Source organism: Filicampus tigris, chromosome 8, assembly GCF_054856515.1.
Source record: "Filicampus tigris isolate MCC_2025a chromosome 8, RoL_Ftig_1.0, whole genome shotgun sequence".
NCBI classification, from domain to species: Eukaryota; Metazoa; Chordata; class Actinopteri; order Syngnathiformes; family Syngnathidae; genus Filicampus; species Filicampus tigris.
The window spans coordinates 9,868,738-9,884,782 of NC_141224.1; the positions used below are offsets into that span (position 1 = coordinate 9,868,738).

Sequence of the window (16,045 nt, forward strand, 5' to 3'; positions counted from 1 at the left end):
TTTTCAAACTGCCACCGAACTGCGGTCAGGGACGGAAAAACTTCTCGCCTGCCTGGTGGCAATAATGTGACGATGTCAATCGGCGAGTCGTGGGAATGATGTGCTTAGAAAAAGTATAAAGCCTAAGATGTCAAGTGCTGACGGCCTCACGTCTATCCAAATGCTACCTGCGAAAATAGTGACTTTTTGGATAACTTTTACCATCGGCAACCATGCCTCTGCATCGCGCAGTATTTAGGAGTGAGACAACAGCGTTGAACTTGTTTTGACGAGAATGTTAAATCGTAACTCAAAACATTTCCTGGACAGTAAATGAGAGTGGAAGTTTGACCCTGGAACAGAATCTCTTTCCATTATTTCTTATGGGTAATATTATGGAGACTTCAAACAGCCTTGAACTTCAAATACTGGCGGCTTGCTACAAAAAATGTCTGCATGGTGCAAGCTTTTGTAAAGGGGCAATTTTCGGGTATATATTTCACCATTTTTTTTTTTTTTATTGATGGATGAATCATTCATTCGTCTCCTGAGACACATTACCATTTACAGTGTTCTCACTGGGAATAATAGTTGTCTTTGGGGTGTTTTTTCTTGATCCATAACTATTATATTTCAGGCCGGCTAAATCAGACGAATGGCGGTGTGTTTGTACGTAACGGCCGATCAATCACAGCACCTTAACACGTCCTGGGGGAGACGGGCGATCCTCACGCTGTAATGAAATCCATTTCACATTCGGCTGTCAGATCTGTCGTGTTTTTCGTTTATTATTACGTTTCTTTTGCTATTTGACGGCGGGTTAGCGAGACTTATTGTGACACTATTGAAATAAAAGACGATGCAAAACAAGCACACCATGTAGAATTAGTTAGTGAGGTTGACAGGGTGGGCGTCGTGGAACCTTCAAAGACAACAGCCTCAAAAGTCAATCAATTTGGATTTCAATCTAAACCTTCCTGGAAAAAATACGCTTCAAGGGTCAAACAGAATCTTCTCGTGAGACTTCAACTCAGCGAACATGTCAAATGATTCCATTTTTCCTTTAGTTTGAAATGCCAATAAAGATTTGTGCCAGGGACGGTGAAGAAGAAAAATTTGACACTAACCATTCGACCAGAAATGGAACTTATTGCGACATAGGAAACGGTCTTACCCTATACAGTCATACATCATTTTAGGAGTGACATGGCTTATACGTTTTTAGTATTAAAAACATGTTATGTTACATTTTACCTTTCTGCTGGTGTGTTTTTTTTGGGGGTGGCGGGCTGTAAAGGACTTAGAACATTTCCATTCATTTCAATGTGGAAAGATGAGTTGAGATAAAAGTATACTGTAAAAAAAAAAAAACACAGCTTGTACTTTTGGGGTCTAAAACAGTCATTTGAGTTGGAAGGACTTAAAAATGGAAATTATTGACAATTTACGGCAACAATTTTATTTAGCAGAACAAATTGGTTTGCTCCCAAATAATCTGCAGATTTGTTTTTTACATATATATATTTGTTTATATATATATATATATATATATATATATATATATATATATATATATATATATATATATATATATATATATATATATATATATTAAAACTTAAAATATCTTGTTGAATTGTACAACTTCAAATTTTATTGAAATTTTGCGTTCACTAAACTTTTTTTTTTTTCCCCCGATGCTTTGAGTTCATGGTTAACTTATGTTTTTACACTTAGGTGTATTACAGTTTAGAATATTGAAATGATACTTCAAACATTCTGTGTACAGTTTACAAAGAAAATGAATTCGCTTGACATTATTTCCCAATGGGAATTTGTTCAACCAATGTCATGGAACATATCGTGCTGTCCTGTTCAAAACACGTATGTCCATTATTGTTATTTGAAAAAAAACGTACACATCCCATTAATGTGAACATTTTAAAAATGCCAAAAAATGGACGTAAGTGTTTTTTCACAGGACGGCTACGATATGGTGCTCCACTTTGGAAGTTGCGCGGCATTGTATTTTTCAAGTTAAATGAACATGACATGGTTCTGAAAGGAACATAAGATGTAAGGGAAGTAATGAGGGTAAATGGAATATGTAAATGCCAATTAGCAATAGAATATTCCATAGGCAGTTAATGTTAACTCCGTGATGGAAACGTTGTCTTATCTTTAATTCATCTTAATGTTTAATTAACGCTTTTCATATCAACCCTATGGTTTTCCTAAACAGAATGGTTGATCAGTCCTAAAAGATCTACCAAATGTTCTTTACACAACACGCTGTGCAGATCTTTTTTGCAAATGTGGGAACATACCGTTCTGCTCAGGGGGCTGAAATTATTCAGTACTCCTGCACAGAAATGTCATCACATTTTCTTTCTTTTTTTTTTTTTTTTCATCAAACCAAGCGAGAAACATTGAGGTCTTACGGCCACTTGCAGGACAATTAACACAGCCTTAAGCACCTTCATAAACACTTTGGAATATTGCACTTTGCGAAAGGTCAAATTGAGGGAAAGCACATTTCTGTCTTAGGAGGAATAACAAGCGAGAAGATATGGCGGTACAGGGGAAATCCATCTGTACTTCGGTCTGGTCGACTTGACTGAATGTGCAATCAATGTGATTGCTCCTTTGGCCAGTTATTAATGACAACCGCACAGCAGTAATATAAAGAATGACTCAAACTACGGCTACAAATCAGGAAAGCTGGAATGATTGCACACGCAAAGTTTTATTCTGAATGTATTGCATAAGCCATGAGATTGCTTCTTCCGACAGTTTTCAACAGAGGTGACTACGTCAAAAATATTTTTTCAAAAATATGTTCAATGCAAGGCCGACTGGTTAGCACGTCCGCTTCACAGTTCAGAGGTCGTGGGTTCGATCCCGGCTCCTGGCCTCCCTGTGTGGAGTTTGCATGTTCTCCCCGTGCCTGCGTGGGTTTTCTCCGGGTACTCCGGTTTCCTCCCGCATTCCAAAAACATGCATGGTAAGTTGATTGGACTCTCTAAATTGCCCCTAGGTGTGATTGTGAGTGCGGATGTTTGTCTCTGTGTGCCCTGCGATTGGCTGGCGACCAATTCAGGGTGTTCCCCCGCCTGTGATGGCACACGCCAACATGAAACATTCTCACTGCTATAACAAATGAATACGCTTACTCTACCTTACCTTGGGGGAGGTACGCGCTCCAGTAAGTTTGAATACTTCGAGTGGAATTTTGCTGCGCAGAAAAGCAACGGTATGTGTCAGCGTGGCTCTCAACGCTGAGAAAAAAAAAAATCTCACTTCAGAATGAAGAATTTCTCAGGTCAGCCCCCTATCGTCCCTCTGTTTCCTTTCACTTTCCGCCGTAATGTCAAGTGATGCCCTACGCTCACACGCACACACACAAAAAAAATCCTCCATAGCAAACCAATCTGTGAAAAGTTAAATTCCCTCCCTTTGACAAGACGGAATAAAGCAGAGATTTGCAGTCTGGTGTGATTACTGATGAATTGCGCTATCGCGAGGAGCGATTGCCTTTGCCTTGTTTCATGCCAAGCACGGCCGGGTCGGCTTGTCCCGCACCCTGACAGATTAGCGGAGATGCCGAAGAGACGCAAAGCGAGCAGCGGGGGGTGGGGGGAGAAGACAGATGCGTTCTGACAGAGAAGGCGTGTGAAAAAAACGCGACGAGATGAGAGTGCAAAAGTTGCGAAAGGGCTTTTGGAGGGCGATGCTGGCGCTACAACGGGCACGGGGGTGAATAGGTGAGACGTCGGATGCCGAGCCAGAAGAGAGGAAGAAAGGATGTGAAGTCGACGGGCAAATTGAATTGCGTCCCAGTGGAAGAGGAGAGAGGCAGATGTAATGCGATAAAGACAGATGGAGGAAGAAAAGAAGGGAAAAAGAGAAGAAAGATACCCAGGGAAGGTGCTAAGACGCCGGCGGAATCTTATAACATCTTTCCAGTGACGCTCTCTATAATGCGCGTGTGCGCGTGCACGTGCGTGTGGGAATGTAATATCCTGTTACATCCCGACTAGGAGTCTTCAGCAGAGTGTCCTAATGTGAGGTGGTTATTGGACAACGCCTTTCATTTTGCATGCACCGCTTCTTGTTTGTGCGCAACAATGAAGAGCAGATGCAAAGGGAGAATTGCTATTCTGCTCACGTACGGAAGCTAGCATCAAACATGTTGACGCGTGTCATGACACACGAGGTGTCAGGTGTCACACTCTGACAAGAAAAGCTGTAGTGATGAAGTGTTGTATTACAAAGTGAAGGCGGTCGCAAACGTGCAAAATGATCATTTTAAGACGGAACGGAAGTGGTTTGCATCGTCAAAGCGATTGCAGCTTGGACGGTCCTCCGCACACTGAGCGATGCGTCCGAACACAACTGAACAGGACGATTGGCAGTGAGTGTCCCCATTCATTGACTGCACGAGTGTATTTCGGTAACAGAGTCTCTCTACGCTTTGCTTTTTAGCTACGGGTAGATATGAAATTATATCGTCAAGTACTATTGTAAAACGCAATATATATACTGGATGAACTGTATTAGTATGGCTTGGTGGCAGCCGGCTGGATCTCACCTAGTACCAAGGTTATTGCAATTAACGAAAACTGATGAAATAGCTCAAATTGAAAAACACACATTTTGCTAACAAAATTAAAATTAGAATTATTCAGATTATTATTGCATTTGTGGCATATGAATTAAATTGGAAATAAACCCAAACATATTTTTTTCAAGAATATGTTCCCAGCAGGCCCACTAGTTGAAACACGGCATTCTGATTCATATTGTGAAATATGAGTTAAGCGGCATATGTATACACCCCTTTTTAGCCATCTCAGGGGGCGGCCATTTTGTCACTTTTGTTGACTGAAAATGACATCACAACTACTCAGGGCTCAGGTAACGACCAATCACGGCTCAGCTTCAGAAAACAGGTCAGCCGTTATTGGTCGTTACCCGAGCAACTGTGATGTCATTTTCAGTCGACAGAAGTGGCAAAATGGCCGCCCCTTGAGATGGCTAAAAACGGGTGGATTAACTATATTAAATATACTATATTAACTATAACAATATTAATCAGAATGCCTTGTTTCAACTAATGGGCCTGTATAGAACATATTCTTGAAAAAATATGTTTGGGTTGACTTCCTCTTTCAAATATTTTAAACCAGTTTCAAAACTCTGCATACTGCCCGGCGGTTTAATCGGGTTCGGCTGGGCCAATCGGTGTAGTGATGCAGTTTTCGATTATTACGTGATGATACACACAAACGTACAAAATGTTGACTTTTATATGATGCGAATAAAATAAATGTTCTTTGCTAGGAATTAAAGCTTTGCACTTGAGCAAGTTTGAAAACTTCCAGTGAAATTTTTGCTGGATGGAAAATGAAACAAATGTGTCAGCGTGCTGTTTTACATGCACCGCTTCTTGTTTGCGTGTGTGGGGGTGTGCGTGCGTGTGTGGGGGTGTGTGTAAATAGCAACAATAAAGGGCATACACTAAGTGATACTTGTTATGCTTCTCATGTATGGAGGCAAACAAACCAGCATTTTGACATGTGTTATGACACGCACAGTCAGCTGTCACACTGGGATGCTCCACACGCTTGTTTACCATCAAATGGTCGTACATTTAAAGCCAGCGAGCAACCAATAACTAACTTCACACTTGTCACACGTAATGTGTTCTTGAAAGGCTTTGACATGTAAATGTTGAAATGGAAATGATTACACTCGCGCCTTATTATTTCTTGAAAGTCTTTGAGTGCACCGAATCATCCAAAAAGCAGAAAATTGTCAAACGTGCCTTCCATCGGCTACTCAACTCCCGCTGATCAGGTCTGGTTTCTCGACCCGAAAATTGAGTAATCATGCCACTGAGATAGAACCTTCCTGAAGTCTCTTTTTTTCCTCCTTGAGGATTTTCAGATGGATAATCTGCTCTGGGGTGAAATGCAGACTGCAGAATTTGCTATGTCTTGTGATAGTGAAATTCTCACAACAAATATTCACGAGCTAACACTAAATTAAGATACGGTTGAATTTGGATGACAACAAGCACAGCAGAACACAACAATGCTCATGGCAACATCTGTGCCGAACCCTGGAATCAAAACTATCCACTTTGAGGCTCGTGCTTGGCTGTTTTCGCGAGGCTATGAAGGTGAAACCACACATTCCGCAACGGATATGATGTAATGGCATTATGTGCAAAGAGCCCATTACTCCTCCCTACCTGAGCAGAGGGCCAATTAAAAGCTCTGATATCACTGTGACATTTCATCACATAAATCCAAGATCACTGCACGAATTAAGTCTTTTTTAATGAACAAAAGTTCAATTATTACAAATGAAAGCCCTATTTTTAAAAGAACAAAAGACATTTTGCAAAAGATTTTTTTTCAGGAAGGGTAGTACTGTTTTTTTTTTTTTTTCTTCAGTGAATGCGTCTTTCCCACAACAAAATGTGCAATAATATGAGATTAAAGTAATATTTTAAATTTAACTAATTAACTATTAATTTTAAAATAAGACTTTCTTCCTTCAATAAACTTGGACTTCATAATATCAAGATTCCTTGAGGAAAATATGACTTAATTCTCATGAGATTAAAGCTTTTTTTTCTGAGCAAAATATGTATTTGTTCTTATGAAAAATATGATTTTAGTGCTGTCAAGCCATTCAATTTTCTTAAACTAATTAATCAGTTTAATTAATTGTGATGTATGGCATTTATCTACTTCTATTTTCCACAAAGCTTATAACATACCGGAGTAAAATCTTGGAATTAATGTAAAATAGTAAAAAAGAAAGTATATTTTGATTCAAAGACTGTTCTAATAGCTTTCTCTGATCTTGAATGCAATTCTTCTCCTGTAAAATATAACTGTTGAACAAAACGATTTTTTTTTTCAAAAATTTAATTTGGACTTTAATCGATTTTCTTCCACTGACCTTGTAGAAAAAAACAAATGTTAATGAAATTATTCACAATAAGTTTTGCTTTTTGTTTTTCTTCCCTTTCTGGGATTTGCTTTGTTACTCATGCTTACAAAGAAGCTTTGACTTTTCACGAACTTCACAGATATTGTGAAAATGAGTGCTTCCTCTTGGGGAAAGAAAAAATCCCCCTTTGGTCAAAAGAACATGAAAATGTTCAACGATTCAACGCAACAAAATGAGCCGTCAAAGTGCCTGGCTCGTCTGTTGACGTTTAACACTGCATCGCAGCTCTCTCACACTACCTTGCCTCAGCAAAATATTTGCAGCTTGGAAGCACATACCTCGGGTCAAAAGTGTCCAACATGTTGATAACTGCAACATATAAGTGATTACAAAGTCTTTGGAAATGTTCATCACCAATGACTCCAAGATTTCCTTGGTCTGGGCTCCTTTCTTATAATAAAATGTGGAAACGATTCTGCTCATGTTGCAGGATTTAAAGTAATTCGTTACTGAAAAAAAAAAAAAAAAAGTAGGTATAGTGGTCAGAAGTGGCTAAGTTAATAACACAGCTTTTGTAAAGAAACTCGGTCATCCTAAACAATTGACTAATTACATCGATAAAATCGAGTTAGCCCTAGTTATGATCTTAAAATATCCGTACGTGTGTACCCCGCTTCAGGTTATGTTGCAGGTGAATTGCTAAAATGAACCAATCGTGTCTAGACTGAAAACATCCCCGAATGCTTCACAGTCACACTTTCCTGAACTCCTCCTGTGATTTCATCAAACAGAATCATATCACGGAAAGGACAGAACGTTATCTCTCTTTTCACCGCGGCTTCTTCATCCTCCCGTCACGTGCAGCCTCCACCGCGAGTGTGGGCGGATGTAACCAAAAAGCCTTCATTTATTATTTTATCAATGAATGTTCTACCCACACGCATCACATGTACATTACACGGCAGTAATGGACTTTTCGAAAGGGGCTACTGCATGATGTGATGTAAGCAAGTCACGGCATTAAACTAGCATGAGGCTGAATGGATGATTGTGGTTTAGCTGATGGGGAGTAATAGCTGGTCTGGGGGGCACTCACGGCTTCCCGCAAGGCTCACATAAATAGTCGATGTGCAATGAATGATGAGACCGCAGGCCCAATGAGCACGCTACTGTTGTATTAGTCAAAACGACAAAATCACATAGGATGAAGCATGAAGGCACACGCGATCGATTGCTGCGGCGAATCTACCGCGTGCCAAGCCGTGTAGAGCGTTTCGGTCGATCCTGCGATCACTGCCATTAATGGCATTAATTGTTGAAGCCGACGCACACCTGGGCCACGATTGCAGGAAGGCGCCTGAGGGATGGAATGCATTAGTATGGGAATAGACCTCTATAGGAACAGCTGCACAGCGAGGCAATTCTCATCCATAGGACGAACACGGCACGGTTACATCCTCTACTACTGACAATTTGCAGTGTTAGCATGTTATAACACAAGAAACCTTTTTGGACTCTAAACTTTCCTATTGTGAGGATGTAATTTGTATCGATCTCACTGTAGAAACCGCATTCGGCAGATTCAGGTCTAAATGGATGCCACACACCTCACTCTAAGGCGCTACAGCCATGTGGCGCCTCCCAGGCCCCCCGCAAAAAGCTACAGCTAAGATTACATAGCTATCATAATAAAATATCAGGAAGTAAAAGGCAAAGCTATTGTAATACTGTATTACATTCATATAGAACTATTTTACATATTCCTATGACAGCTATCAACTTGCGGGTATAACAGACATGACCAAAGATATGAACCGAGGCTCAAACCTGGAACCTCGGAACTGCGAGGCAGATGTATTAACCACTACCAGAGTGCCATCCCGCTTAAATATAACGTAAGAAAAGTATACACTTGCATGTCATGAAGTAAAAGTAATAAGACAATGCCAGACAGTCCTTTTCATTTCCATGTAGTCCAACGATACCAACGATTAAGGGTTAAATGAGCTTGTGCAATGTACACTCCAGACCAACAGGGGGAAGCGTATCACGCAAGTTAAGCTGTGCATCTAAAATAATCTTGAGAGTCCTTACACCAATGACAAATTCAATGAAACACATGGCAATTTAAATTTCTTTTTACATTTTTAATCTTCATCAATAGCTTGTAACAGCTAATAGCTTGTAGCCTCTAATTTCTACAACCTCACAATGTACAATACAATTTCTGTCAAAGTGGAGTTTAAAATGAAATGAAGAGGAGTAATATGAATAATTGTAGAGAAAGACTGCTGACTGGGCAGAACGAGTACATAACATGAACAGTCGCACACAACATTGTGGAGTGATCACATGTCAGAGTCTACTTCAGAGCAAATCTAAATATCATCTTCAATACTGCTCTGAGAACTCTTTTTGTTGGTGTTTTTTTCCTCATAGGAAAAGGGAGGTGTCAATTTGAGGGAGGCATTTGTTGATGTTAAGTGGATAACAGAGCAGTGATTCCCAACCAGTGTGTTGTGGCATGTTACTGGTTATTTTCTGATTAGCATAGCACTCTGCAGCTAACCAGCTAGCGGTTATCTAAACTGTGAAGTTAATGTAGTTTACCTGTCTGTGGATTTTATCATGACAAAAGATTGTTTTGCATTTGAATCTATGTTAGTTTTTCAGTTTTAATAGTTATTGCTAATATCTAGAAGAATTATAAGAGTGTGGGATTTTTTTCATTAAAGTTGGTTTTTTACTTTTAATTTCTTTAAATTCAGAAAGTTTTAATTCGTTTTTAGAGCGGGTTTGTTAGATTCTAATTTGGTTTTTTTTCGAAAATGCTTAATTTTAGTTTCATTTTGAGTAGTTTTAAGATTAGTTTGATTTATTTATTTTTTTATTTAATATATGGAGTTGAGTGCACAATTAAAAAAAAACTTTGTGTAATAATTAAACTACAATTCCCAAAGTACTCTTTGACCTTCCTTCTTACGTAAGACCAATCACGACTCAGCTTCAGAAAGCAGGTGAGCCGTGACTGGTTGTTACCTGAGCAACTGTGATGTCATTTTCAGTCGACAGAAGTGACAAAATGGCCGCCCCCTGAGATGGCTAAAAATGGGTGGATCTTGCTGCTTAACTAATCCACAAACGCAGTATAAATCAGAATGCTGTGTTTAGACTAGTGGAGGCACATAGAACATATTTTTGTACAGAAAATGTTTGGGTTTACTTCACTTTTAAATAAATGTAATGTCCCTTATGGCTATAAGAACACATTTGTAACTGCGTGGATAAAAACTAAGCATTATGATGATTTATACCGTACTGAGATTGTGGAGGTGTACCAAATTTCATGTCCAGGGAGTGTTCAAGAGCAAACAATCTTCTGTTTGGGATGAAAGCAAATGAAGCAGCAAATGACGCCAAATCTACCGCTTGACATGAGCGAGTGAGTCCTTTTACCTGAACCTCCCGTGCGTGATACGCGATGATGAGGCCCAGCAGGATGACTGTAGACAGGCTGATCAGACACTTCAGGGCCAGAGAATACATGGAGCTCTGCGGGCAAAGACAGAAAGCTGCAGTACGAGTAGAAAAACACACAAATCACAAAGCAGGAAAGATGCAGCCTTTTACATATTGGGTCACATCAGGGTGAGCCGTTTCCCTGCTTAGAGGCCGACATTTACCAAACTGATTTTCAAAGGCTGAGGAGAGGTATTGCACCTGTCAATAACCCTCTGTTGTGGAGCTTTAAATCTTCCGCTTGTCTGCTTTCACAGGGCTTATAATCAATGCACCGAGGAACTTTCAATCAATACAACTCATAGCACTTCTGGGGCTTCCTTAACCCCCCCCCCCCCCTTACCTCACGCACGCAAAGCTCACTGAGCGGACTCCACACGTACACATATGCTTAAATTTACAGGATTTGGCTTTTTCTTTGGCCTTTTGCGAGATAGCATAGATTGAAAGAAGGATTTTTTTTTATTTTTTTTTTTTTTTACATTTGTATGAGTGATCAATTAATGGAATTCCAATCGGGATCACAATGTAGAATGTATAAATCTGGTATTGTTTATTGTAAAACTGATTGATATATTTCCTGTGTTTGTTAAAAAAAAAAAAATGGGAAGAGGACCTTGAAAAAAGAATCACATATCAAATCACAATCACAATATTTTGGGGCGGGATTGCAATTATATGTTTTTAAAATCATTCAGCCCTAGTGCTAATTAACATTGATTTTTATTAATAATTTAATTATTAATAATATTAAAATGGAACTTATTCATTTATATGACAGCCAAAATACAGAAAATAACAGTTTTAGACAACAGCAAACTGCGTATATACAGTATTACATAATACCTCTCAAGCCACATCTAGCAAATCTCAGCCCATTATCTGTGGATGGGCAGATTTTATTTTTTTTTTATACTCGTCATTTTGGCTCTCCAGTTGTTATGCTTTCAAGGGTTTCTGCCAAATAAGTTTCCTCACTCAAGTTAGCATCCTCGGCAGAAGCGGGATATCATGACTCCAATTCAATGGGATTAGAAATTAAAAACCTAAGTACTATAAGTACGTTTTGAAAAAAAAAATCATTTCAATTTCAACAGCGGCAAAGCATAAATCACGTTGCATTTCAGTGTGGTTGCTGTAGCAACAGCATGAATGCCTCTCACTCCATCATGTGGACTACAGTAAGACTCGGTGAGCCTTAACAAAATAAGTGGACATTAAAAATTGAAGCGCAAGCTCTTTTTCCCTTGTAATGAGTTGCCATGACTTAAGAGCATTAACACCCTCCAGTGTCTGGATACATAAATATATTTACAATATATGTATTTCGATTCAACACTAGAGCAGCATGGTAGACTAGTGGTTAGCATATCCGCCTTACAGTCAAAGAGGTGAGGTCTTGGGTTTGAATCCTCTCTCCCTCTCTCTCTCTCTCTCCTTCTCTCTCTCTCTCTCTCTCTCTCTCTCTCTCTCTCTCTCTCTCTCTCTCTCTCTCTATATATATATATATATGACTCAATAAAGCTTGTGGAAAAACTGTTATAAAGGAAGAAACATCCCCTCCCACTGGCCTATTAACACCTGCTTCACACACACAGCTGGATATCACATCTTAATGTTTTTTTCTTTTTAATATCTGATTGCTCTTCTAAGCCAGTTGTCCCGACGTCAGCACAGAGTAAGATAATGCTCAAAAAGTTAATTTTGAGCGAGTCCTTGCAGAGAAATTTAGCACACCCCAAGGGTCACATTGTGGACGACTGTTATTTTTCTTCATTAGTTTAACTACTGCACACCACGCAACTAACTGGACGCTCACAACGGCGTCTGGAGACGATCGTGAGATTGCGCCGAGCTGCATGTTTGTGGAATGTAAGGTCTGCTAATAGCACAAGTGCGCATTATCAGGTAAATGCTGAACGACTTGGGATAGTGGCAGTCAAAGCCAAGAATTGATAAAAGTCTTCTCTCAAGGCTTCTAATTAGTTGTGAGGTATTGAAGGCAACAGCAGACGGATTTTTTAAAAAAACGGGGGGGGGGGGGGGTGACTACAGCATCATCTCATGCAACTCACGTTTCTCGTCCCAAAAATTTGCGCTTGAACGCATCGCAACAAACAACAGCAGATGTCCTGTGACCGAGCGCGGCGGATATCAACACAGCCAGGCTTGCTGTAATATTCAAACCTCTCTCACATCACGCTTAGTTGCTTCACACTCAATTGAAATGAAATATCAATGAATTGCAACTTGATTTTCAAATATCACAACCAAAGATTACACCTATACCATCTACCGTAGTTTGCTACATGAGAGGGTCAAAATAGAAAAAAAAGCAGGATCACTCATAGCCTAGTGGACGGCACATCCGCCTCACAGTGCTGAGGTTCTGCGTTTGAATCTCGGCTAAGGCCTTCTCAAGTGGAGTTTTCCCATGCTTGCATGGGATTTCCCCACATCCTCCCACACACACGGACGCTAGGGCCGCCGCACACTGCGCGATGTTCCAGAACACGACTAGAAGACGACTGTCTCAAAAAAAAATATATAAATAAATAAATAAATAAATAAATGACAGTTGGCCGCTCACCCCCGCACGTTGGTTGACTTAAACGACTCCCTGCAATGTGAACTGTGCGAGCCTGTATGGCGCTCTGAGGCTCCCCGTACAATATGTTGTAGTGTATAAAGATAGACCGCCAGTGAAGGAACACGCTGGTCCCTACAGAAAGAGTACGTGGACGGAAATAAAGTGGAAAGTGTAGATGTATTGAAAAGCGGGGGGTCTCATTCACTTGAATAGACCAGGCGACTTGCACACCGCTCATGTACCAAAAGCGTCACTATTTCATCTACAAGTACATATGCCACGGTAAATATGGTTAAGCATTGTTGCAAAACACAAAATGTGTACTGCATATACTGCGTTTTTATGTCTTAGCGTATTAGACTCCTTGTTGTTGTAGGACAATTACCATTTTTAAAAGGCTACATAAAATATTGTCTACACAGTTAAAGAGAAAAAAAACCCACACATATTCTTTTCAAGAATATGTTCTATGCAAGCCCCCTAGTTGAAACACGGCATTCTGATTAATATTGTTACAGTTATTATAGTATAGTTAATATAGTTAATCCACCCGTTTTTAGTCATCTCTGGGGGCGGCCATTTTGTCTCTTCTGTTGACTGAAAATGACATGACAACTGCTCATGGCTCAGGTAACCAATCACGGCTGACCTGTTTTCTGAAGCTGAGCCGTGATTGGTCCTTACCTGAGCCCTGAGCAGTTGTGATGTCATTTTCAGTCGACAGAAGTGACAAAATGGGCGCTCCCTGAGATGGCTAAAAAGGGGTGGATTTTGCTGCTTAACTCATATTCCACAAACGCAATATTAACCAGAAGGCCGTGTTTCAACTAGTGGGCCTGCTGGGAACATATTCTTGAAGAAAATGTGTTTGGGTCGACTTCGGATTTAAGGAAAGTTTTATGATGGTGACATTTGGGGGTTGGGAATAATTGTGTTTCTCTCATTGGGGACATTTTGCTTTGAAAGATGACCACACCTACGATGCAACTTGTCTCTCAACCAGCCTCACACCTGGATTTTGGCCTGTTTTACTGCCACTTCTCTTTCATCTCTCTCCTCTCTTGCTCGATTCTAGACCAGGGGATGCCATCGATTTTTGTGAACTGTGTGGCCTGTGAGGCCCTTTGAGAACCTTATGTGCATCATCCCCTGCGACATGTGCCACTGTATGAGTAATGACCGCAACAAATCCTAATAAAAGTTAATAACTTGTTCTCCTGTTTGATGTCATGAGCTCTGAGTTGTGCTGCTAGATGTGTTAGGGGGGTTTACAGCCTCATTCGATATTGTAATTGAACAGAGCTTATGATTAGTTCATTAAAGTAGTAGAAGTCTAGCTAGAGTTCATTTCCTCTTTATTCCACACTGACAACCAAATGTTTTTTTTCCAAAGCAACCTCGCTGCCGTGAATACTTCCGGTGTAATGTAGCCCTTACTGCCCGAATCAAAGCTTCACGCGAGCGTGCAGGAGGAGTCTTAATTTAGTCTCTGACTACTGAGTCTCCCTCATGAGGTGATTAAGCACAATCTGCATTGGTTCATGAATATATATTGCGAGTCAGTGTCCTGGAAAATAGAGTGTGTCAGTGTGTTATTGTGTCTATTGCGGCTCCCCCAAAACGTGCGTGTTGGCCCAAATAAGTGGAAATGCATCTGTATGTAAACACACATAAGGTGTCTTCATTTTCACGTCACTTGTAATATGGGTATGAACTGATTCGACTGATTGTGTGGGATTTATTGTATTAATTGAGCCTGAACGCAATTGAGTTGAAATGGAGTGCACTTCTTGGCTTCAACCAGCAGAGGTGCTGTTCATTCAGTCTCAACTAGTTTGTTTTTTAAAGAAGTCCAGCATATCCACAAATGGTTAATAATAGTTCTGGATTTTTTTCGATCAGAATTTATATTAGTTAATTAATTAATTAAAACATTACAATTCATTTTTAATTACATTTGGACATTTCTTCATTCAATGCAGTTAGTTTTAATTAATTATTAAAGCTGGTTTGTTTGATTTTATTTGTCTGTTTTTAAATGCCTTGTTTTAGTTTAGTTTTTGTTAGTTTTATTCATTTTTTTATAGAGTATTTTACAGATGGAGTATTTGTCCAGTGTAAGAAAAAAAGTTAAAGTACTGTGTAATAATAATGCGGACGTACAGCAATACTGAAATAACTACATTTAAAATAAAAGCCGAAAGCTTCTGTATGATATTATTTCACACTAATTGAGTCGAAAGCGAAGGACATTTTCGCTATAATTATAGTTAGTTTCATAAGTGTAAGACGTAGTTTCAGTTAGTTATCGTTTTCTTTCAAGCACTCTCTCATTTTTTATTTCAATTTAGTTTTTGTCTCTATTAACTATAATAACCTTGACCACATGGACCACTGTGGTGACACTCCTGCTGGCAGAATTACTCAGTGTAATATGACACGGAAAAGGAAACAGGAGTTTAGAGCATTCATATAAGCTTTATCCATCTTCCCATTTTGAATGGCACTGGTCCTCATTTGGGTTGGGTCAGCCTATCCCAGCTGACTTTGGGCAGAGGTAGATATTCGTAAATAAAACAAAAAACAAAAATTCGATTCCTCAACAAATAAGATATCTCATCTGTGTGAAAATCATGTGCTGTAACAATAATGACAATTCATACACAGGACAAAACAATGACTATTAATTGAATGATTTTCTTTTTCTATTGCTGACCAAGGAGGTGTAGTCAAAGACGGGAGTTTGGGACTGTACGCAGTATATAATTCACACAGTGAGTTAGTAGTTAGTGGTTGTTGTTATGGGCCAGCGCACAACACTTTGGCTGATTTTTGGCTCAAAGCTCAAGCTGTCGTCTGCTTTTTATTTCCCTGTTTTCCTGTCTCACTCTCCCCATTGCAAACATCTCATTTGTGCTCACTGGAGCAAAGTGGCTGCGAAGGAAGCGCCGCTTGTCTTGTTAATGAGAAAAATACCCAGCTCAGCGGCCT

General features: G+C 39.7%; 1 protein-coding gene across 3 annotated transcripts in view; it reads right to left on the reverse strand.

Moving 5' to 3' along the window:
- The window catches only part of kcnn3 (potassium intermediate/small conductance calcium-activated channel, subfamily N, member 3), an 84,306-nt gene that overhangs the window by 41,614 nt on the left and 26,647 nt on the right, over positions 1 to 16,045 (reverse strand). For all 3 annotated transcript variants that reach the window (XM_086038396.1, XM_086038397.1, XM_086038394.1), the window contains one exon: positions 10,402 to 10,497. In XM_086038396.1, coding sequence (XP_085894522.1) covers positions 10,402 to 10,497 — 96 coding nt within the window. The remainder of the gene's footprint in view (positions 1 to 10,401; positions 10,498 to 16,045) is intronic.